Source organism: Papilio machaon, chromosome 14, assembly GCF_912999745.1.
Source record: "Papilio machaon chromosome 14, ilPapMach1.1, whole genome shotgun sequence".
Lineage (NCBI taxonomy): Eukaryota > Metazoa > Arthropoda > Insecta > Lepidoptera > Papilionidae > Papilio > Papilio machaon.
Window position 1 is genome coordinate 1,382,707 of NC_059999.1, and position 24,968 is coordinate 1,407,674.

At 32.1% G+C, this 24,968-nt stretch overlaps 4 protein-coding genes across 4 annotated transcripts; 1 reads left to right on the plus strand and 3 right to left on the minus strand.

The window, feature by feature from the left end:
* The first annotated feature begins 923 nt into the window (after positions 1–923).
* On the plus strand, positions 924–14,003 carry LOC106711957 (protein maelstrom homolog). The gene is made up of 12 exons (XM_045680936.1): positions 924–1,116; positions 1,732–1,825; positions 2,358–2,465; positions 3,815–3,961; positions 4,325–4,552; positions 5,486–5,649; positions 6,108–6,251; positions 8,926–8,988; positions 10,217–10,295; positions 10,566–10,619; positions 11,317–11,391; positions 13,688–14,003. Exons 1-12 carry the CDS (start codon positions 988–990, stop codon positions 13,735–13,737), a joined length of 1,335 nt encoding a protein of 444 aa, XP_045536892.1. The 5' UTR covers positions 924–987; the 3' UTR covers positions 13,738–14,003.
* A 962-nt stretch (positions 14,004–14,965) lies between these two features.
* On the minus strand, positions 14,966–15,409 carry LOC106711982. Its single transcript, XM_014504419.2, has 2 exons — positions 15,285–15,409; positions 14,966–15,205 (listed from the first exon to the last, which is right to left on the minus strand). The coding sequence occupies exons 1-2, from the start codon at positions 15,385–15,387 to the stop codon at positions 14,967–14,969; spliced, it is 342 nt and encodes a 113-aa protein (XP_014359905.2). The 5' UTR covers positions 15,388–15,409; the 3' UTR covers position 14,966.
* Positions 15,410–15,593: 184 nt separating this feature from the next.
* On the minus strand, positions 15,594–16,443 carry LOC123721666. The gene is made up of 2 exons (XM_045681063.1): positions 16,275–16,443; positions 15,594–15,803 (listed from the first exon to the last, which is right to left on the minus strand). Exons 1-2 carry the CDS (start codon positions 16,395–16,397, stop codon positions 15,594–15,596), a joined length of 333 nt encoding a protein of 110 aa, XP_045537019.1. The 5' UTR covers positions 16,398–16,443.
* Positions 16,444–18,494: 2,051 nt separating this feature from the next.
* On the minus strand, positions 18,495–24,717 carry LOC106711965 (signal recognition particle receptor subunit alpha). Its single transcript, XM_045680822.1, has 10 exons — positions 24,491–24,717; positions 24,129–24,381; positions 23,707–23,823; positions 23,265–23,397; positions 21,337–21,481; positions 20,903–21,032; positions 20,673–20,815; positions 20,265–20,420; positions 19,796–20,000; positions 18,495–19,008 (listed from the first exon to the last, which is right to left on the minus strand). Exons 1-10 carry the CDS (start codon positions 24,605–24,607, stop codon positions 18,578–18,580), a joined length of 1,830 nt encoding a protein of 609 aa, XP_045536778.1. The 5' UTR covers positions 24,608–24,717; the 3' UTR covers positions 18,495–18,577.
* Between the last annotated feature and the right edge of the window lie 251 nt (positions 24,718–24,968).

Sequence of the window (24,968 nt, forward strand, 5' to 3'; positions counted from 1 at the left end):
TCGAGCCACTATTGGAAATTGGACAGAGAAAATATTCAATTCAATGACAGAACAAAATGACAATTGGTAGAGCTTGGAATTTATAGATCGACAAAATTTTCTGACCCGGTGGCCATAACTTAAACCAAATTATGACAACTCACTAGCGCCCTGTAAACGTCAAAAATGTGTCACAAGATTCTTTTCTCATCGTAGCTGTTGTGAATGCTGTCATGGTGCTGTCATTTTCTGAGTGTCTATGATGCAAATTTAATTTTTATTTACGTATTTCTAACAGAGCCAATCCCGAAAGCAGCACCGCTCTCATCGGGTCAAATATCCTTGATTGACTAATATCTGCCTTGTCTTGTAACTTTTCTTTAATGGCATTTTCAGTGCCTAAATAGGTTTTTAGGACAGAACTATTCGCGATAGCAGCGACTCTCTCACCAACTCAGGTAATCTTGTCGCATTGTCGCACTATAGATGACAATGACATTATATTTCGTTTGGCGTAAATGTAAAATGTTGCAATAATAAATTGGATTATACTGGTCAATATATCCCCATTTTATGTTTTGTTATGTCCCATTTTATCCTCTATTGTTTTATATAGCTTTCGTTTGATTTTATTTTCCTTTCCTAGCGCTGTTGCAGATGAACTAGAATTCCCCCAAATTTGGGAGGACATGGTTTATGTGGCCAGGTGATTTAAGGAGAAAATTGTTGCATTACCACTTGTCTTATCCCGGTTGGTAGAGTGAACGGGAACGATAGGATATTTGGAGGAAAATTGAGGTGCACGTCAATTTTAACTATAAAATATTTAAAAACGCTTTAAAAAACTTGGGGGTTTTCTTAAAACTTAGCTTTTGGAGGAATTTTAGGGCTAACCCCTGGCAACTCCAAAAATTGTTGTATTTTTTTCTTTAATTACCGGCCGTTACCTGTCAAAATTTTCACTTTTATTTCAGAGATCTATAAGACACTGTATTTCATTTAAGAAAAATGCCGAAGAAAGCACCGAGAAACGCTTTTTACTTTTATATGCTTAATTTTAAAAAAGAACAACAAGAAAAAGGAATAAATTATGCAAACATGGCTGAAATCGCAGAAGCTGCAGGTCCCTCCTGGAGGGTAATGTATATTCCTACTTATAATCTTCTATAATATGAGTGATTCCAGTATACTTAATTAATATCTTGGAATTGCCTTTGTCTGTCTCTGGTAATTCAAATAATTAATAATTTACTGAAAAAAAACCTATGTTTTTCAAAATGCTAAGCAATACATTGGACTGAATGTGTATTTTTGGTTAAATGCATTCATCGTAACTTTATGGTTATTCTATTGGTCCATTCTAATAAAAATATAAATACAGAATGTGAATTTCCATACAGTATGAACATTTCAAGATTTATATCTTCGGAATTTAATGTTTTGAAGTTATTGCACATGTGATTTTAAAGAACTAATCGAAATTGTAAATATGTGTGGATTCAAGAGTTTTTTAATGTCGATTATATGAACAAAAGTCATACATAAATGACATGTCAATAAAATGTGTACTGTAACTTTGTTTGTTATCACATTTCTTCTGAATGGCTGAATGGATCAGGATAAAGTTTAGGCTTTTTATTTATTTTTTTAAATTCCATATGAATGAAGTCATCCAGCAGCTAAAGCAAGGGAAGTATTAATTTAGAATATTATAGATATTAGATAAATTTTGATTTTTATGTTTGAATTTAGGAGTTGCCACCTAGTGTCCGTTCAAAGTATGAAGCTATGGCCAAACAAGCAAAACAGAAGAATGGTGTTCCCATTACAAAGTATACATCCACAGGTACATAATCAATTATGTTATTAAAAAAAAATAACTAAAATTTCTTATTTATTCATTTTTAATGCTTAAAAATATATAAGTAACGGAATTAAGTTTCATTGAACCTATTAAGTTAAATACTAAATATAAAATCAAGGCATATAATTCCTCAAAAAAGTATTTTAAGTGATTTTAATATTAAAAATTTCATATTTTATTTAACTACTTATCAATTCCTTAACATTAACACAGAAATAGTATAGATATTGTTAAGTTATGGAGGAAGGAATACTTGCTATATTTCTACATGTAAGATAAAATTTAGAGAAGAGTGTTTCCATATTGACTCATGTGTTGAAATGTAAATGTAACCATTTTGATACAAGTTGTGTAATTAATTAATTAAGAAACGGCTTAACTCACGTTTGATCGTCCGGTGGCGGCACCGACTAGTTTCGAACCCATCGGGGGTCCATCTTCAGGGCGAGTCCTGTAAGTCATTCAGGGCAAGTTGTGTAATATGTAAGATTTAATTTATTAATGTATGCTATAGGTATACCACTCTCTCAGATTGAACTCCAGGAGAGAGAAATGCGTGAAGCACAAGAGAATGAACTAGAAGATATTAAAAATATTGTGACTTATAGTCACATGAATGGAAGTAAGTTATTATTAGTGTTTAAGTAAGGTCGATGTATTTTGATTTAAGTGATGAAGAATTACCTCTCTTATTAGGTCTCGTATGAGATATAACTCGTTGTTGGATGCTATGATTTGCTTATTTTTTTTTTTCATTAATGATTAATTGCATTTGGTTATTTCTTTGGGTATAGTATGTATGTATGTATGTATCAAATTCAATAAAAATGAGAATTTATACACATATTACTAGTTGACATAGTTATTTATTGTCTATAAATTAATTTTAGAAAATTTCTGGGCCTTATATAAAACTGAGACAGTGTTTCAAATACACTTTAACTTAAACATATGTCAACCCTTTTATAACATTACTAGAACTCAGTGCAGATTTTAGTTTTTTAAACATTATTATGTGTAGGCTTGTGCAATGCAATCTTTACCAATAAATAATGAAGTACTCATACTGAAATCATTGTGGTGATACATATTTATGGTGAATATAACCATGTTGAGGTCAATAATATCAATCAGCGGCAGTCAAAGGGTTAAAACACATATTTAATTAAACACTATCTAACAGTATTTTTGAAGTAATACAGTGTGTGTATAAATTGTTGATTGTGTGTTGATTACAGCCTTATAAAGGTTAAATTTGTTTAGATATGTTTGTTATAATTTCTTATTTCCATTGAATTTGAGTCCAGTATGTTTATTTTGTACCTATTTCTTTGAAATGTAATTTGAGAAGGAAAGCTTATCAAGGTAATGTGTTAGCTACATAATAGTTCTTAGTATGACAATTTGTTATATGTTATATGATTCTAAGTGAGAAGCAAATTTAATTCTTTGAAACAGTTTCATTTGAAGGTCATATTCCGCCTGAATTAAATCTCGTTTGAATGTTTTGTACTTTTTTTAAATGGTAATGCAAAAATTATCAATATAATGCCACTTTTAAATTCTGCCACGAAAAGAGGTACATCATAAGATATGTTTTAAGAGTTGTAACTTTTTTCAAAGGTTGTTTTTGGTTATAATGTAGCAATTTACGTAACAAGATAGGTGTGGAGTTGAACTAAATTTGACGTTCCCTTCCCACCCTTTTATTATAAGGAAAGGATGGAAGATGGAGGAAAGAAGAGGAAGTGGATTTTACTCTTTCTGTGCATGCATGCAATGCATCTGCAATTGTGGATGTCTAGGCAACGGTAGCTATCGCTATTTCGGCGAATTCAGGTGACCGTTTGCCACCTTATGATATAAAAAAACAAATAAGACAGTTTTAGGAATAGGAATAGAGTCTCTTACAATTTCTCTTGTACATTTATCTTTTGATTGTTAGTAAATTTTTCTTTTTGTTTCTTTAAGCTTTGCTTAGTGATGTATTTTACATAATGGATATAAACTATTACTGCAAAGTAAGCGACAGTCATTATCTAATTGGGGAATGTTCAATGCTGAGATTCAGTTTAGCCGGAGGTATAGAGGAGACGTATCATAAAATTATTAACCCAGGTAAATATATAATATATAATAACTATGTATTTCAGATATGACAGATGATGGAGATGTATGGAGGAGTAGTACATACTGTGCCGACCCTCCACAGAGATAAGGGCAGGTTGATGATGATGATAATAACTATGTATTTGTCTTGTATCTTTTTTTATATAACAATTCAATGTTCTCTTAATTTAAAAACTCTAAATCTACTAGTCTTCTAGTTATTTTAAGAAATAATAAAAAAAATGGTACCCACCTGCAAGTACTACCTTTCGATTGAAATAAAATTGTTTTTCTTTCCAACTCCTCCGATAATTCCAAGTAAAAAATGCTTTTTAATGTTAGACATTAAATAATTTATTCTTCTTTTTTCAGGCTTCATACCAACTGGTTATGCGAATGATGTGAAACTGGGATGTATGGAAAATGGATTAGAAATGCCGGATGAATGTAAACCGAGGAGTGACTATTTGGAAATTCAAGCACATTTATTAGATTATTTACAAAAAGGAAATCATAGTAAAGTTGTCCGTCCTATATTTACAATGCCAGAGAAAGTGTTACCTATTCGGGATTTTTTCAGACAGCTTTGCAGCAGAAGTTGTAAGTTGAATGTAAATTTACAGCGGGTTTCCATTGTCGAAAGATTTGTATGCAAATTTATTATCGCTTTTCCTCTCTTTGAAAAGATAAAGTTAGCAATGTTTTTATACAATATAGCTTTTACCCGCGACTCCGTCCGCGCGGAATAAAAAAAAGCACACAAGATAAAAAAGTTCCTATGTCCGTCTCCTAGTTCTAAGCTACCTCCACATCAATTTTCAGCTAAATCAGTTCGACCGATCTTGAGTTATAGATAGTGTAACTAACACGACTTTCTTTTATATATAGATTTCGACAATGTAAATTCAGTCTATAATGTTTTTAAATACTATTTTAGTGTGTTTTTAGATGATCTAATTTTAAGAGCCTTCTATTTACTAAAAAGTTTTAACATTGTTAGTTAAACTTTATCCTCCTGTATTTAATTTTATACATATTGAAATTATAGTTAAATTCCATAGATTCATGGATTTTTTTTTTTTTTGTAATTTATATCTTACTAATATTATAAATGCGAATGTTTGGATGGATGAATGTTTCTTAAAAGTTATCTCTAAAACGGCATCACGGATCTTGATGAAATTTGACATTGATGTAGAACTTAGTCTGGAAGAACACTTAGGCTACTTATTAAGTTTTTTTAATTCCGAGCGTCGTTGTCTCAGGTGTTAAGAACTTGACTTGCAATCTGCATGTCCTGGGTTTGAATCCCGATATATATACCGATGTGTTTTTCGATTTACATATGTACATTTATCCTAAGGTGAAGGAGAAGAAATTTAATGATATGTGTGAAGTCAACCCGCACTTAGCCAGCATGGTTGACTATGACCTAGTCACCCCTAACTTAGGGTAGGCTCAAAACCTCTCAGTGGGGATGTATAATGACTATGAATTAATTTAAAATGAAATAACAACAACTTTATTTTTCAGCGGAGGATGATTCAGTATATCGTATATACAGGTTGGATACTCTATTCTACAATTTGATAAATTCTATAAAAACGAGAACGGACGAGGGTTTTCCAAAGGAATCTCTGGCACTGGTACAACTCCAGAAGGATCTATTCAAATACACACCAGGACTCGGTTGTGAGGTATGATATCTTACTTATATTTAAAAAAAACTTTTTTTTTTCATATTTCTTGCATTGCAACTTAATTAAACGTAAGTTAAATCTGTTATAATTCCTCAAAAATATACGAGTATACAGTCAAACCTGGATAAGCGAGAGTCCAAGGAACGTATGTTGTATGTAACTGTCTTGCTTATAGAGTTTTTTCGCTTTTCCTGATTAGATTGTATTATAATTTGGAATAATGCTTGTTTTAACTTTTTTAATTTATAAATTATAATTTATAAGTTACTAGTCGTCGCCCGAGACTCAGTCCGCGGGTAGTAAAAAAAAATAGTAGACTATTTCTTCAATGTTCTACATCTGTGTCAAATTTCATCAAGATCCGTTGACTCCATCCATCCATCCATAAACAATACAATCAGTCGCAGTTTATTTTGTATTTATCAGACATTGTTTTAAATCCAATTATGTGATAGTACCATTTGGGGATGGAGAAGGAAGTGGAATGCAGCTCGTACCGCATCAAGTGCTGGTCTTTCACCATATTGGATGCTTGCTGTGCTCTTGCCGGAGTAGACCTCGTCCCTGGCAAACATGTACCACATGGATATGATATTGAAGTAAGTCATTCTATCTTTTTTTTTCTAAATATGACAGATAAAAATCAATGTAAAGACTAGTCTTTTTTATATCATAAGCAAACAACTAACAAGCAACAACTTGAATCAACGGTTCATAGACATTAGCAATTATAGATGAGATGCCTACCTTTATTTGACAGAGGATGGGATTTATATATTCTCTTCCTCTCCGTCAAATCTACTTCCCCTTCTGTCCCTGCTTTGCCGAGCTGGTTAACTTTTGCCACACTTTTGTATCAAATTTGTGCTGCATATTTGTTATTTATTATTATTTATTATTATTATTTATTTACAATACAATAAAAAAACCTAAAATAGAACTATGTCCCACAAAATTATATAAAATAAATGACTGTGGAATCAAGAAATTTAATTTAAATTTAAATTGATATAATATAAAAATTAGATTAGTATGATAATTAAAAATTAAATTTAATTTAATTTAAATTTAAATGTATATAAAATAAAATTAGATAAGTATGATTATTAAAATTAAAATAAATTTAAAGAAAGTATAATGAAATCAGTTACGAGAAAAGAAGTTATGGCAATGCATGTAATAAATATTTTTTGAGCTTTGTTTTAAATTTACCTTTGATACTTTCATCCGTAATGAATGCAGGTAAACTATTAAATATATACGGTACACGTTTTTTAAGAGTTCGGTCTCCGTATATATTATGTACCCTGGGCACCATATATTTACCTGCAATCATTGCTCGGGTATTGTAGGTATTACATATATTTTTAAAAAAAGAAGTATGCTCACGATTGTTAACTGCAATTAAATATTTATGTTTGACACTAACAGGAAGTATTTTACATATTTTAAAAAGTTTGAATGAGTCCTGATTATATTTTGATTTTCTTTTTTTATCCACAAGTAATTTAACATATCTTAGTTGAATATTTTCCAGTTTAGAAATATGGGTTTTATGTGTGAGTCCATAACAATCGAGAGCATAATCGAGTATTGGTTCCACTAATGAATTATAAAGTAATTTTAATGTCCCTTTTGGGACTCTAAAACTAAGATGATAAAATTTGCTAAGAATATTCCTAAGTTTCTTACATAAAAAATTTACATGTTCAGTAAAAGAGAAATTTTCGTCTATAAATGTTTTTTTTTTTCTTTCTTTCTTTCTGTCTGTCTGTCTGTCTGTCTTTCTTTCTTTCTATCTTATTTATATACAGTCGAACTATAAGCCAGAGTCATTGTTTAGTCCTGACAGATTATAATAGCTTAAAAATCTGGTAAAAGAAATATATAAGCTAGACTGTTCCTTAGACTCTCGTTTATCCAGATTGGATTGTACTGTGATTTTTTAATCAAAAAAAAATATTACTTCATTTTAATATTTCAAGTTTCTAAATAATACTTAGAATTATGAGATTTTTTAATTAAAACTGAATTTCCGAAAGTCATTTCGTGATGTAAAATTTTCGCTGTATTTTTCTATAATGCTCTTAATCCATCTGATTAAGAGCATAATAATAATTTTTTTTAATTTATCTGTTAGATTCCTGCAAATAGATGTTTAGAATTAAGGTAATTTTTATTATAAACTAGCTTTTACCCGCGACTCTGTCCGCGCGGAATAAAAAAAATGCACACAAGATAAAAAAGTTCCTATGTCCGTCTCCTAGTTCTAAGCTACCTCCCCATCAATTTTCAGCTAAATCAGTTCGACCGATCTTGAGTTATAAATAGTGTAACTAACACCACTTTCTTTTATATATATATATATTAGGGTGGGTCAAAAATATCAACTATTTTTTTTTTTACAATTAATACGGAAAAATGGGTTACTAGGCACCTTAAAAAAATTCTCACCAAATATGAACTCTTAATTTTAATAGGAAGATCCTCCGCGTCGCAGTTTTTCATTTTTTTCTCAGTCCAATAGAAAAAAATTCATTCCTCATCATTAATTGGTCGTACAGAAAATTTTTTTTTAAGAATTTTGTAGGAAATTTAATGCTCTACAAAAAAGGTATCTTATGTTTTTTCCGTAAACCTCACCATTTCACTAATATTGAAGATTTAAGATTGATTATTTTAAGTCAAATGTCACTTTTGTTTATGAATTTTATAACTCGACAAGAAATGGCTATTATTGAATGCGCAATAGAAATTTTTGTAGCAAATTAACTGCTCTATAAAAATGGTATCATATGTTTTGGCGATTAAATTAAGCGTTCAAAAGATATTCATCATCAAACTTTCATGTATACCGATTTTAAGAGTTTTTGATTAAATAATCGAAAATTTTCAATTTAATCTATCAGTTTTGAGAAAATTTACACGAAAAAAAAATTTTTTTATCAACTGAGAAACTTCAAAATGTTTTTCAAGCTTTTTTTTATGTGTAAGTATTTTTATCTACATTTAAAAAAATAAATTGTACATTATTTATCGCTTAGTTAATCATTTATCAATAAAAAAATTATTAAGTTCAATTTATAAATAGTGTAACTAACACCACTTTCTTTTATATATATATATATATATATATATATATATATATATATATATATATATATATATATATATATATATATATATATATATATATATATATATATATATATATATATATATATATAGATTTTTGTGTACTAAGATGTTAATATAAACAATTGTCTATTTCAGGGTATTTACGCTCTTCAAGAACAGAAGAGAGGTCGTGTGCCGCCGAGTGTTGCAGGTTTTGCGGTAAATATTTTATATCTTACTAGCTGTCGTCCGTGACTTTGTCCGTGGGGAATTAAAAAAAACTTTATTAGTATGTGTTCTTCCAGACTATGCTCTACATCTATGCTAAATTTCATCAAGATCCGTTGATCCGTTCCAAAGATACCTTCAAACAAACATCCATCTAAACATTCGCATTTATAATATTAGTTAGATATATAACTAGCATTTGCCCACAAAAAACTTAGTAATTAGCTTATGTGTTCCAATTATGTTCTACATCTGTTCTTAATTTCAGCAAGATCTATTAAGCCGTTTTGGATATATATAATAAACATACATCCAAACAGTTAATTACACAACTGTACTAGCGGGATTCGAGCCTATCTTAAGTAAGGTGTGACTAGGTCATAGTCAATGCTGGCCCAGTGCGAGTTGACTTCACACGTATCATTGAATTTCTTCTCAGATATGATGCAAGTTGTATCTCAATGTGATCCTTCTTCATAAGAACCTTAGTTAAATGATAAAATTTCCAAACATAAAAGGTTCAGTTGTAAGATGAAAATAGAGTCGCCAGTCAAATGTATAAGATGTTTAGACAGACCAAAAAGGGAATGAAAAAATTGCTATAAGTTTGATATTAAATTATAAAAAAGTGTGCAAATTGATTGGATTATGTCATAACCCCCTAACTTCCTTTAAATTTATGACACAATATGACAATACTTTATTCATTGTTCAACAGATGACACTTAAACCTCTACAACTGTATCTTACTAATATTATAAACTAGCTGTCACCCGCGACTTCGTCCGCGCGGATAAAAAAATAGAAAACGGGGTAAAAATTATCCTATGTCCGTTTCCTGGTTCTAAGCTACCTGCCCACCAATTTTCAGTCAAATCGATTCAGCCCTTCTTGAGTTATAAATAGTGTAACTAACACGACTTTCTTTTATATATATAGATAAATGTATTAGTTTTTATTAATTTTAAATAAAGAAATTAAGAAGTTGTTGCACACAAGGAACAAAAAAAATGAAAAAAAAAAAAAGATAAATGTTAATGTTTGGATGAATATTTGTTAGAAGGTATCTCCGGAAAAGCTAAACAGATCTCGATTAAATTTGGTACAAATGTAGAACATAGTCTGGAAGGACACATAGTCTACTAATTAAGTTTTTTTATGTCGTGAGCGACAGTTATACATAAAAAATTGTGTATGATTTATTTCATAATTATTACAGGAACCTTCTTCATCAAATACATCTACAGTGAATGAATCACTACTTGATTCCACTACGAGTAGTGTTAGTGAAGTAGGAGGTAAATATATTAGTTATATGTTTATATATTTTATTTATAAGTAAGAATATTATCAGTGAAAGAATTTTTTTAATCTGTACAGTAGTTTTTTTAAGTTTTATTCCGAACAAATAATTCTTTGAGTTAAAACATTAAAAAAGTATTCTAGTTGTTTTGAGTTATTAGTAATGTATTCTTGTATTATATAAAATGTGTAATTTTTTGTTTAAGTTTTCTACATTGTTGGTTTTTTTTTTGTATAGTAAATATATTTTTTTTATGATTTTGTAGGAAGGAAAAAAGAAAAGAGAGTACATGTGCCATTGCGTATGCCAAAGACTGATTGTAAGTTTTTATATTATTTATATGGAACAAAATATATATATGTTTTTTAGTTTAAACAAAAGTTTTATATACTTGTGTTTATGACTATAAATACAATTTAACTAATTAATATTGACTTATTAGTTTCTGAGATCAAAATACTTGAATATAACGTTCTTATTTGCAAAGCTGGGCATAAACTCGTTAATCCATTAATCGTTAATTAATAAAGTTAACATTTTGCTTAACGGATTAACTTTTAAGTTAACGTGAAACAAGTGTGAAATTATAAATTCAATTTACAAAAGTGTGAGCAATTCGCACATATTATCAAAAGTTATCAAAAGATCTTATTTTTACTTGTTTTACCTATTTATTTCAGCCCCAAAAGCAGTATAATTTTGTTATGGTTAACTGTTAACGATTAACTTTAACCTGAGTTAAATTTTCGTAAATTTAACGCCTAACGAAGTTAATTTTTTAATTAATGCATTCACGATTAGAAGTTAACTTTTCAATTAACTGCGTCCTGTGCCTATTTGTTATCTTAATTTTGTCAGACGATATATTTTATATAGTGATTTTGGTCTCAGACAGCAATGTTTAATGTTACTAAAGATAACAACATATGACTTCTAAACTCTTTTTTTTTTTAAATTGTACATAAAAGTCTACTTGTTTCTTTAGCCTTTTGTTAAACTCTGATGTTTTTTTTTAGATTCTCACATGATCCGTGCAGCGCCTGAGCTCACTGAGTCCAACTTCCCCAGTCTCATCGCAGGACATGGCAGAGGTCAGATAATACTTATTTTTATAGGGTCAAATCCCGATATATTAGGTCCTTACATATGAAATTGGCGTTTTGTATGGGAGGAACAAAAAGTCGAATATTTTTTAATATAATATATTTAATTAATCAAAGTATGAACCATTATTTTCTATGCACTTTTGCCATCTCATAGGTAGTTCATTGATCCCTTTACTAAAAAAACCAGTCGGACGGGAATCAATAAAATCTTTGAAGGCGATTTGGACTGCCCCATCGGAGTTGAATTTTTTCCCTTGCAAGAAGTTATCCAAATTTCGAAAAAAATGGTAATCTGTTGGAGCAAGGTCCGGGGAGTACGGAGGATGTCTTAGACTTTCCAATTGAAGCTATTCTAATTTAGTAGCCGTCTGTTGCGCAGTGTGTGGTCTAGCGTTGTCGTGAAGCAGCAGTGGCGTGGAGCGATTGACCAGCCTAGGGTTGTTTAGCCGCTAGCTTTTCCATCATGGTTTGCAATTGCTGATAATAGACATCAGCCGTAATAGTCTGACCAGATTTGAGAAAACTGTAATGAACAATACCGGCACTAGTCCACCAAACGCTTACAAGTAACTTTTTTGGGGTTAATTTTCGCTTGGGGCAGGATTTGGCTGGCTGGCCAGGATCCAACCATTGCGCTGAGCGCTTCCGATTATCGTAAAGAACCCATTTTTCATCACAGGTAATGATTCGGTTTAAAATACCTTCATTATTGTGCCGGTTTAGTAATGTAACGCAACAGTCGACGCGCGTTTGCCGGTTTGCTTCAGTCAATTCGTGAGGTACCCACCTTTCAAGCTTTTTAATCTTCCCAATTTGCTTCAAGTGAATTAAAACAGTTTTATCACTAACATCGCAGCCTGCAGCTAACTCGGACGTGGTTTGCGATGGATCCGCTTCCACAATAGCCTTCAACTCTTCATTATCAACTTGAGTCTCAGGCCGGCCACGGGGCTTGTTCTGCAGATCGAAATTTCCAGAACGAAAACGTTGGAACCAAAAACGAACTGTGTTTTCTTTTGCAACACGACCGCCATACACATCATTCACCCTTCGAGTCGTTTCCGCAGCACTAGTGCCACGGCGGAACTCGTACTCGTAAATAATGCGATATTTTAAGTTTTCCATTTTGTAAAATGAGTGACGCAAACAGAAAAAAACAGAAGAAAAAAAAACAAATGAATGACGGTCATCGAACCACAAATACATGAGTCTATAGCTGTACAAATTTGAATTTGGAATTCCTTACCAAAGAGGAGAAATTCGTGATTAAAGTGGCCAGTACGAAAAACGCCAATTTCATATGTAAGGACCTAATATATCATGTTTTTAGCAGACTTCAAAAAGAAGGAGGTTATCAATTCGACTGTATTTTTTTTTATGTGTGTTACCGCGAAACTCCGCCCCTGATGGTCCGATTTTGATAAAAAAAAATTTAATTGAAAAGAAGTGCTTGCAGATGTGTCCCATTTTTTTTTGTTTTTTTTTTTAAATATTTCTATATACATATGTACATTTATCCTACGTTAAGGTTAAGGAAAACATCGTGATACAACTCGCAAATATCAACTAAAAATAAATTTCAAAGATATGTGTGAATTAACTGGAGAAAAAGACACAAAATGGCTCATTTGGCCATGCTAAATCGAGGTCCATGATCTCTGCCTACCCCTCTGGGATACAGGCGTGAGTTGTGTAACAACTAGATAAACAAACAAGATGTTTTATATAGCTAGGTGACTACCAATATGCATATAAATTTGCAGTAAAATGGTTGCATACTTTGACAAACAGAAGAAATTATGCATCCCCTTCCCTGTCAGATCCTTCCTTTACTTATTAGAAATATGTTAAATATCACAATCAGTCAAGTTATTTTTATTTTTAACTAACTGTCGCCCACGACTCCGTTCACGCGGAATCTAAAAAAACTTACTTAGTAGTCTATGTGTTCTTCCAAACTATGTTCTACACCTGTGCCAAATTTCATCAATATCCGTTGAACTTTTCTGGAGATGCCTTCAAACAAACATCCATCTAAACATTCGCATCTATATATATATATATATAAGAAAGTGGTGTTAGTTACACTATTTATAACTCAAGATCGGTGGAACTGATTTAGCTGAAAATTGATGGTGAGGTAGCTTAGAACTAGGAGACGGACATAGGAACTTTTTTTATCTTGTGTGCATTTTTTTTATTCCGCGCGGACGAAGTCGCGGGTAAAAGCTAGTTTATAATATAAGTAAGATTGTAAGATTAATAAATCAATTCATTTCAGGTCGTGGCAGTCTATCAAGTAGTATGAATAGACTGAAACTTGATAAATAAAAGTACTGTAATGTACTTTAAAGAAGAATTTATAGAAGGAATTCAGAATATATTCTGATAATTTTCTTTCTTTATAATTCTAACCTGAAAAACGACGCCTAAAGAATATACTAAAGTGTATTGTTTAAAGTGTTTATAATTCAACGTAACATATGTTTGGACCTGGAAGTTATTTGGACCAGTTTGTGATTGTGCAGTGATGTTCAGTGTTAACTAATGTGCTTTTATATAATTAATAACTCGGAAGATTATATATGTAAGTACATTTATATTTTTCTGTATTTATAGATTGCATATTGATTTGAAATTTTTATACTTTTTTTTTTGTTTCTTCAAGTAAAAGTGAAATACTATTTAAGCGAAATTCATTTATTATTACAGTCAACTATTGAGTAGGTTTACATAACAAAATTCTTTTTAATTATACTGCGTTTTTTTTTTTTATTCACCTGTGTTGTTCGTTTTATTTTTGTTTCGCTTTTGCGGCAATGTGATACAATTTATTGGTTATCTTAGACAGAATTTGACTGTGACTGTGACATATTGTGATTTCTGACAAAGATAGGAAAAGAGATGACAATGTCTTAATACAAATGTCACTTTTATTTTGTCACAATAAAAATGGTACGAATTATATGCAATCTATAAAAATATAAAATCTGTAGTTAAGTCCTGTTGACATCGTTTAAGTTTTTAAATGATTGTACTCATTGTTTGTTTATTTTTCTTTATTTTTTTTTCTTAAACTGTGATTAAATCAGTAATTTCACTAGTATATAAGTTAGCTATTTGTTAAGTGAAGATTTTTATAATCTGTTATTTTCACGACATTTCTTATGTGATTGTATTGTAGACATTTTTTTTTAATTACAACAGAATAATTTTTGTTTTTTTTGGGGATACCTTTGTCTGGTATTAAATTTAAAAAGATAGCAGTTTTTTTTTTGAGTTGATAACTTTGAATTTTTCGTTCATTATGTTTTAATAATTGTTAAAATTATATTGATAGGAAAAAATAAACATATAAATTTGTAATTGTGATTTTTTTCTAAGCCCCTTTTTGTGTTCGAATTATTGAGTGAAGTAAGTTATAGGAAAGATTTTTTGTAGGAAATTGGTTAAGAAAAGCAAGTTAACATTTATTATTGGAAACTTATCTCCAATTAAAATTTCTTTTAATGATGGAATTTAAATAAATTAAACAATAAATTATATTTTATTTGTTCCAATTACTCTTCTTTCGAATTCTCATTGACTGTCTCTAGTTTTATCTTCTCTTCTTTTTTGTCATCTTCTGTGATATCACAGTCAGTTTCTGGTGGAGTTTCGATGTCTTTTATGACAGTTGTCTCTGGTGTCAGTTTTGTCACAGAGTATAAAGTGATTTGACCATTCTTCTGTTCGTCGAGTTCCTCTTTGATATCAACTATTGCACTTCTGACGAGAAGTATTACGTAACACTGGAATACTGGAAAGGTAAAAATATATTTTTTATTAAGAATTGGAGACATATTTCTCCATATGCATACTTTATATGTTGCACTTACCGAAATTAACGATAACATTGATTTTCGTGAGAAGTGTAATGGCGGCGATTACCATAGAGTAAACGAGCACAGATGCGAAAACTGCCGCCATGCCAAAGTACATGTAAGTCCGCAGTAAAACTATATCTTTCTAAAACAATATACGTTTGTTCAAAATAATTAAATAACGAATGTGTAATGGGTAAAAATAATAGATTTTATTTGCTAAGATCCTAATATATTTTTGACTTCTAGCCTTCATATCTTTTAACAGATGAATCGATCACTTTGTAAGGACATCGCATAACGAGAAATGCCTTATATTTAGAATTAATCCAAGGCCAATTTTAGGAAGTAATATCGAAGTAAATAAGCATTTACCCGGTACATAGCACACAATAGTAGCATGTTGAAGGCAAGCTCTGTGCCGTAAGCCAGCGTTCCGATCACCTTGGAGCCCTCGTCATCCAGAATCACCTCCTGCACGGCCATCAGCGGCGGGGTGATACCACCGTCCGCGGTGCCCACTAGCGACAACATCTGGTAAACACATTAGACAAAACATATTTTTTTTAAAATATGTTCTGTGTTTTTTTTACAAATTGAATGTGAAAAATTGTATATTACAAGTTGTACTATAGTGGACACCTACATTTAAGAGTAAACTGGTACAAATTGGGTTACATTTTTAAAACCTTTTGCAACATGGCGGCATAAAGTTTCGTTCTAAGTTTGGTAATTGGAAAAAATTATATACTTATATTTATATTTAGTTCATCTATTATCGTACTAAGATTTAACAAAACAAAATGCGATAAAAAATATATATTTTTGTCCCTGTTGGGAATCGAATTAACTCCTAGACTATTTTTGTAATAAAATAAATGTACTAACAGTGGCAATCTGAGCTCAAAATCTCGATTTAAAATATATAGTTATTTCTGTTTTGTCAAAGATTTCGATCTCAGAAACCAACGGTAAATCTAAAATTCGTAATATAACTAATCTTACCGATATAAATATGTTAAAATATCCAGTCATCAAGACTCCAGTTCTTATTGGCGCGAAACAGCAACATGAGTCTAATTTAAAAGTAAGTATGGCAGTTTTCACATTGTCGTATAATTTCTCCATCTTCCTTAAACACTGAGCTGTCACTAGACCACGGCAACTAGGCGACTGTCATCCCAAATATGTGAAAACATCACATAATTAGGATGCGTCTAATCAAAAGGTCGAATAAAAATTTTAATTGTTACGTATGGCTTGTACAATGTCACAATAATGTTGTTGATATTTTTAGACCGGTTAATAAACTAGTACGGATCTATTTTCCAACATTTGATACTAACTGTCGTCCGTGACCCCGTCTGCTCCGGATAAAAAAAAACTTAATAAGTAGCGTATGTGTTCTTCCAAACTATGTTCTACATCTATGCCAAATTTCATCAAGATCCATTGAGCCGTTCCGGAGATACCTTCAAACAAACATCCATCTAAACTTTCGCATTTATAATATTAGATGTAGTTATTGCTATTTTTTGCAAAACTCATAAAAGTATAATTAAATTGATTAAACTTTCGTGAGACATAATTAATTAAGTAAGACTGACGTGAGCGCGAGATGCGACGCGACCGCGAAGTCCTCAAAATAAACACTCGCCCTGAAGATGGACCCCCGACGGGTCCGAAACTAGTCGGTGCCTTCACCGGACGATCACACGTGAGTTAAGCAGTTCTTAATTAGTGTAAATAAAACTTCATATTATCTTATAATTCATTTATTCAGTAAATAAATGGTAGCAAATGTGTTTTCTTCCTAACATTCCATTAATTTATATAAACTAAAATTATAAATCGCTGGTCCGTTAAATGTACATATATATTCCATGATAATTACGATTGTAAACAAGAAGTTACGAAATAATTTTAAAAATATATAATTAGCTAAGTTATATCTTAATATATCATTTTCACTGACAAGGTTCGTGTACTTTTATAATATGACGTTCAAAATTATATCTACCTTAGATATACAACCTATAGACAGGGCCGGCGTTAGGTTAGGGCGCGATGGGACGTCCGTCCAGGGCACTGGTCAGAAATGATGATGATGATGAATGAGATGGAGTCCCTCCATAGGTCTGAATTACACAATGTCACACAATAAAGGGCGCAGTAGAGTTGTCGGCCAGAGCTCTAGAGTAGCCGATGGAGTGTCATACAAGTTTGACGTTTAATCGAGTCAATTTTAGAAATGTCATTTTCTAGTAAATGACAAAGTTGAGGAAATTTTCCCCTACAAAAGTCTCCGGAGACCTTTAAGCCTCAGATTTGTTCGCCGGATTAGGTATCTATTAGTTATATATCTGTAGATGTCTATGTGATGTGTTATGTTGAAAATAAATGAGTGATATTTTCCACAGTAACCTTTTAATTTGATAACAACGTAAGATATTGGGCAGTGATGAAATCATTGTTGAAACTTTCGATTCCCTTTTCTTCGGGCAAAGGCACTTAAAATTTTTATTTCCATTTAGCAATTAATAAATTGCACGTTTGTTTAAAAAGTAAATCTAATAATAATTATAAAGTTTGGGAACAAAAAAAATGATTTATAATACTAGTAATATTAATAGCTTTTAATTATTTTTCATGATCTGGAAATTAAAAAACTTAAATGAAATGTCAACGAAAATATAATATTTATTATCCAAAGAAAAAATAATAATATGGTTAACATTAAAGCATATGGAATTGATTTTATAATTAATATATTTTCATTTAAATATTTTACTAATGTTTTATTATTAATAATAAAGAAAATTCCCTGTAACAATTGTTTAATAAGAAAAGATGTATAAATAAACAATTTTATTTAATATAATAATTATTACCATACCAATTTGATTTATGTAAAAATTAATATTTTATCTCGTTAACTTCACAACGAATATAACAGGCACAAATATTTGATAATTTTAATTTTTTCATAATGTACTTAGTTCGGGCGTAGCTGAATTATATAATGTTTTAGGTACAGTCTCTAAAAAAAAAAATAATACAATAAAAAATTAAGTACGACTTTCAAGCTGATTTGCCAATAACTTTTGTTTTAATTTGAGAATTCATAAAGAAAAAAAAAACATCAAAAAGAATCGTCACAATATTCTTAAAAATACTTAAAAATTTCATAAACACTTGATTTATCGATAGATATTTTTACATCACTACTGTAAAACTGACAGCTGTCAGTTTGACAGCCACGCACCGGTGTATTATTTGACGACCTACAGCTACGCCCTTCGGGTCCCTTACTTCATCAAAGCGCGAACAACAGCATCAGGATTGAGGGCCTTCAGATCAGTATAGGTCTGTCCGGTGCCCACAAATACAATCGGCTGACCGGTTATATAAGTCATAGATATTGCAGCACCGACTTTATCATCGATCGTATCGAATTTTGTTAGCACTATCCCGTCTATTACATGAGGATCGTTTGTAGCACTGTGGTCGGCGAGTGCTTGGTTGAATTTCACCAGCTGGTCCACTGCCTCGTTGCCAACTAGGGCTTCGCCCACGAAGAGCACCAGGTCCGGCTGGTTGACGGTGATCAGTTTGGCCAACGCTCTCATTAAAGGCTCGTTATCCTGCATCCTGCCAGCAGTGTCCACCAGCACTACATCTATCTTAGAGTCAGCTGCGTATCGGATGGCTTCCATTGCTATACCTGCCGCGTCTTTGCCTGAAATTAAAAAAAAAAAATAGTTTTTTTAAATATATCTTTGGTAGATCTTCGAGACCGATGCCTCAAGGGTCAATCTGCAGGTCCTGAGTTCGAATCTCATGTACCAATGTTTTTCGATTTACATATGTACATTTATCCGACGTTCTTACTGTGAAGAACATCGTGATGCTGCACATATCTGAGAAGAAATTCTGAGCCTGTGTGGTTGACTATGACTTAGTCATACCTAACTTAGGGTAGGCTCCGAGCCCTTCAGTAGGGATGTATAGTGAGCTGATGATGAAATAGACCTTAAGATGTAAATAGTAGTAAATCACTTTACTTTTAAAAATCAATCAAAGTACATAAATTCATAAAAATTAAGCCTTTTTAATGTCCAAGTAAGATCTGAATAAGTAACTTAGGACTTATCAAATAAACTCGTAGCTTTTCACAAATCTTTATATAATCGAACTTAAAATTACTATGACATAGTGTTTCTATTAGTTAGTGTTCCAGCATTTTACTCGGACATTATCAAACATGCCTTTAACTTCCATGTTATGTAATTATTCAGGTGGATGTAAAGGAGCCAACTGAAAACCAGCGCAGGGACAGCTTTAGGCTGTCTCTGCATACGCTGAGTTGGCCCCTTTTACCACATTTCTCTAAATTCGCACCACATATTTATGAAAATATCATAAATATGTGGTGCGAATTTTCTTCTTCTCTTGTACTTGTGTGGTAATAAACGAGTTTCTTTCTTCTTTCTAGCTGTCAATCGTATAAATAATGATGTACAAACCGTATCCCTTCTCATACAAGTGCACCATGCGGCGGCCATGCGCCTGCGCAGGATGCAGCGCGTCAAGACGACGTACATGTGTCCGCAGCTGCTCCACTGCGCCCGCGCGGAATGTATCACACGCAGCTATCAACACTGACAGATCATTCTCCAGCAGCCAGAAGCAGATCTTCGCCAAGTTGGTAGATTTGCCCACACCATTCACCTATGAATATATAAGAAAAATAATTAAATAGATGGCGCTGATTTATAATTCTTAAGTTCAATATTGAATTATATGGTTCGCTAGATGGCGTTGTTACAACATCTGGATCATAATTTTTTTTAGAGTAATACAACATCAAGAATCGATTAAGGGTAGGCAAGGTATCTGTAATTGCGAATGTCTATGGGCAGCGGTCGCTTCGCCATTTTGGCGAATTCATATGGTCACTTGCTCGTTTGCTTTTTGATGTAGAAAGATACTCACTCCACAAAAAGTCATAACGTAGGGCCGCCCCTCTTGCTTGGCGTGCATGCAATCCCGCAGTATGTCAACACGACGCTTCGGAGAAAGGATCTGCACGAGGGACTCCGTTAACGTCGCTCTCACCGTCTTAGCCACTGTCTCAAATGTACCAAGCACCTGGAAAATTACAAAATATTAAAAAGCGCCTGTGAAAAATTACATAGCAAAATGTATAAAGCGAAAAGTGATATATATTTTAGCGCCTGTTGATTATTATTAGCAAAATATCAAGAATGAATATTAAAAAATTATAAAACAATTATAAATGCCCATATTCAAACTCATTCAAAGTCAATATATAAAGTTTGCAAACAATAAATGTTTTTTTATAGTATCATTGAAGGAAATTGAAATAAATTATATCCCCACCTTGCCTTCCAATCTGGTAGCGACCGAGTCACACAGCTTGTTAGCGATGTCAGCGGCCACGTTCTTACCAATGAGGTGATCACGCAACTTATCAAGCACTGGACGCATCGTCTCCTCGCTCAGAGCCTTCGAACCCACTAGACCTGGAAATAAATTTCATTTGAAAATATCTAAAAAGAGCTTCAGACAGCTTTAAATAAGTTAATTCAAGAATTCTTTCGTTTTTTTACCCTTAAACAAGCTGAACATGCCGCCAGACTTTTTGGCAGTGGGCTGAGCGTTTTCCACTTCATCATCGCTGCTGCTGTAATCTGATTCCACTTCCAAGTCCTTGATCGCACCCGTCATTTGACCCACAAGCTGAAATAAGCAAGATATATTTCTGACTCATATGTATCTCAAGTATTTCCTTCTTTTATTTTATCGTGTAATAAAATAATCCCTTGTCTTTGTCCATAATAATTAGAATGTCAAATGCTGTAATAATTTCCCAATCCCCATTAGTATTAATAAAAAAAAAAACAAGTTTGATTACGTATATAAAATTAAAATTTCTTACTACATCGTGGGACTCAATACCCAACCGTGGGCAAGTTTTTATAACTGATAGTTTTTTGTAATTTATTTTGTTTAGTTTTGGAATTTTTTAGCCATCTGTAGATACCTGTGTATCGGCCACAATTTCATTAGGCACCGCATCCTTGTCGGTGGTATACTCGAGCGTGGGCAAGTCCCGGCTACCTCCGCCCAACTCCCACACGCGCGGCTTCTTCACGCGATCCACTGCTTTAGGACTCTTCGGAGACTTTCTATAAAAAAAACAACAACAACAATTATCACATCTGTGATTTTGTATCTATATTAATAAAACTGGGATGATAAAAAAATTGTTTGTCTGTCTATATGTCTGTCCGCAAGGCCGCGTTTATTCCGGGTAATCTCTGGAATGGCAGGATCTATTTTGATAGAACATTTGAGGTAGCTGCACCACGCGGTCATATTATAGACTTCATTTTTTATTCTGCACAGACGAAGTCACGGGCGACAGCTAGTTTTTCGTATATCTCGACAGCTCGGAACATTGTATGAGTGGCGGCGCAGAGCACAATTTCAGATATACCTGGGAGTAAAAGGTTGCGAGGACAGGCACTACGAAGCTCAAGGACAGTTGCCAAATAAAATTGTTACACTCTGTACCAGTTAGGACATAAGACAAATAGAATTACGACTTCAAAACAAATACGCTCATCTGTGGTATGACATTTCGAAAAAAAATACAAGTAGAATGATTAATAACCGAAACTATGTAAACGGAGAAAATATCAATTCCAAACATGGCCATTAATCTATTTTACATAAAAAATGAGAAATATAGTTATAACTAGCTGTCGCCCGCGACTCCGTACGCGCGGAAATAAAAAAAACTTAACTAGTAGTCTATGTGTTCGTCCAAACTATGCTCTACATCTATGCCAAATTTCATCAAGATCCATTGAGCCATTCCGGAGATACCTTCAAAAAAACATCCATCCATCTAAATATTTGCATCTTTATATATAAAAGAAAGTCGTGTTAGTTACACTATTTATAACACAAGAACGGCTGAATCGATTTGACTAAAAATTGGTGGGCAGGTAGCTTAGAACCAGGAAACGGACATAGAATAATTTTTACCCCGTTTTCTATTTTTTATTCCGCGCGGACGGAGTCGCGGGTAAAAGCTAGTTTATAATATTAGTAAGATATATAATATGTAGTGTCAAATATTTACGTTGGAAAAATATTTTGTGATCTAAGAGTTTTAGTAAAAAAATTTGCATTTCTCTATGGTTTATAAAATCAATCTTTGTATTAGAATTTATTATCCATACTGTAACAGGTTTATCATGTACCTAACCTTGAACCAAGGCTGAATGCTAAGAATTACTCGCAGTAATGGAATTAAATGAAATCTTATAATGATAAATGGTTTTAAACTAAGATAAGATACAATAGTTATGTGCAAAATTAGAACACATAATATTTTACACAGTTTTATATTATAATTGATTGTACCAATAGTCTAAAGGTTAACATGTACTTGTCGACTTCTCATATGAGTCTACAATCTCATTGATAAGTATGTTATAACCTTAATACTTAAGAGTATGCTCTACCAATCTAACAGTCATGGTTTAATTTAGCACAAGTTTTTTTTCAACAGATGCAAGGATTTTGATGAATGGATAAAAATCATCATCATCAGCTCACTATACATCCCCACCGAGGGGCTCGGAGCCTAGCCAAGGTTAGGTGTGACTAGGACATAGTCAATCACGCTGGCCCAGGGCGGGTTGACTTCACACATATCATTGAATTTCTTCTCAAATATGTGCAGCATCACAATGTTTTCCTTCATCGTAAGAACGTCGGATAAATATACATATGTAAATTGAAAATCACATTGGCACATGACAGGATTAGAACCTGCAGATTGGAAGTCAAGTGCTTAACCCCTGAGCCACTGACATTCTTGCATAAAAATCTACCAGAATTAAAAGAAAATAGTTTTCAATTAGTAATAATAGTAATTTTTGTTTCCAAATATCTTACTTGGTCTCCTTCTTGCCCTTGGAGGCAAGCTTCTGTGCCAGCTTTGCTCTGTTGGCAGCAATCACATCGTCTTCTTGCTCTGAAGACTCCTCTATCTTGCCATTACTAAGATTCTTTGATTCAACTATTTTTACTAAAACAAATAATAACATAAAATTTAGCATCAGAAATTATAAAATTTGAAAGTAAAATGAATTTATACACTCAGAAAAACTATGAATTTGACATTAATTAAATTTAATTTCAAATTATATCACTTTTGAAGATGACTATTAACTCAATTAAAATCAAGACATGACATGACATTGAAGAATTAAGATTTTATGAAATAATTATTTTTATGTAATAATATTGTACATAAAATATTGTGCAATATGTACAATGCAGTGTAATTGCACAATTTTTTGTAATCCTAGACCGTTATAATTTCAAGAAAACTCACCAGATTTCTTATTTTTCTCATCACCTTTCCTCTCTATCATAGATGCAACAGTCTTCTTAGATTTCTGAGAATCCTCAAAGGTTCTCATTTGTTTTGGAATTTTAGCTTGTGACTTAGCTGTAAGATAAATATGAAGTTGAAAGTATAAATTAATGCTATTATGTAATGTGCAGACTATATAAGAGAAAGTAAATAATTGAAAAAGCCTTTACTTTTTAACTTCTAGAGTTAAAAATATTATTTATGATTTAATATACCTAATATTATGAAAAATGCCAAGTTTGGATGAATTCCTGTATAGATGTTACCAAGATACCCTAGGAACAGATTAGACCCTAGGAATATTAATAATAATAGACTATTAATACATTTTTTTTAATTTCATGTAAAGTTTTGGAGGACAGCTAGTGTTAAACACCTACCCCAGTTCTCGCACTCCTTGAGGACCTTGTCAAAGCACATTTTGAATTCATAATCAGAATTATAGTGGCCAGTCTGCAGTTCATTTTTGTACTTGTCTCTGAACTCCAAGTGGACATCATTCAAGAACTTATCAACGTAGGACAACTGCAGTATACGTTGATATGCTACCACGAACACTAGTTCAAACTCATTATCGAGTTTGTATTGTAACGTTAATGAATTATGATTAAACGTATTATTTCCTGATCTTTCCTGCAAATAAATCAAATACATAAATTGAATGAGGTTAGTAAGGATAACTTTAAACGTGATATAAATTAATTCAGTTAATTGTTTTATTGAAGGGCTTCAGATAACTTACTTGCAAAATTACACTCCGTATTAGAGCGTTTACAGATGGCGAGAATATTTCGCTGGTACTCTGAAAACACCACAGTACTATACCACCTTTACTGAAGATGCTGAATAAGTCGAGCATTTTGGATAAATATTGTAAAGAAAGTTGTAAGTTGTAGTAACAGATTGCAAAGTAGCTACGTAGTATGAGTTGGTGCAATATGCAAATTGTAAATTGTCAAATGAGTTGTGACGTATGATGTGTGACGTTTACGTTCATGTATTGCCTGCATGTTTCCAGTGTTGTGAATAAATTAACTAGGCAAGCATTTATTACTTAAATGTTTAAGAGAAATCACATTTGCAACAAACTGTGTATCACCTAATTCATTGTAAAAAATTGGATTTGATCGTACTTAGAAACTAATTTTATTTATTCAAAAAAATTGTCTATACTCAATTCCTTGCTTTTAGCTTTCTGGAAAACTGTACTCGTTTTCATC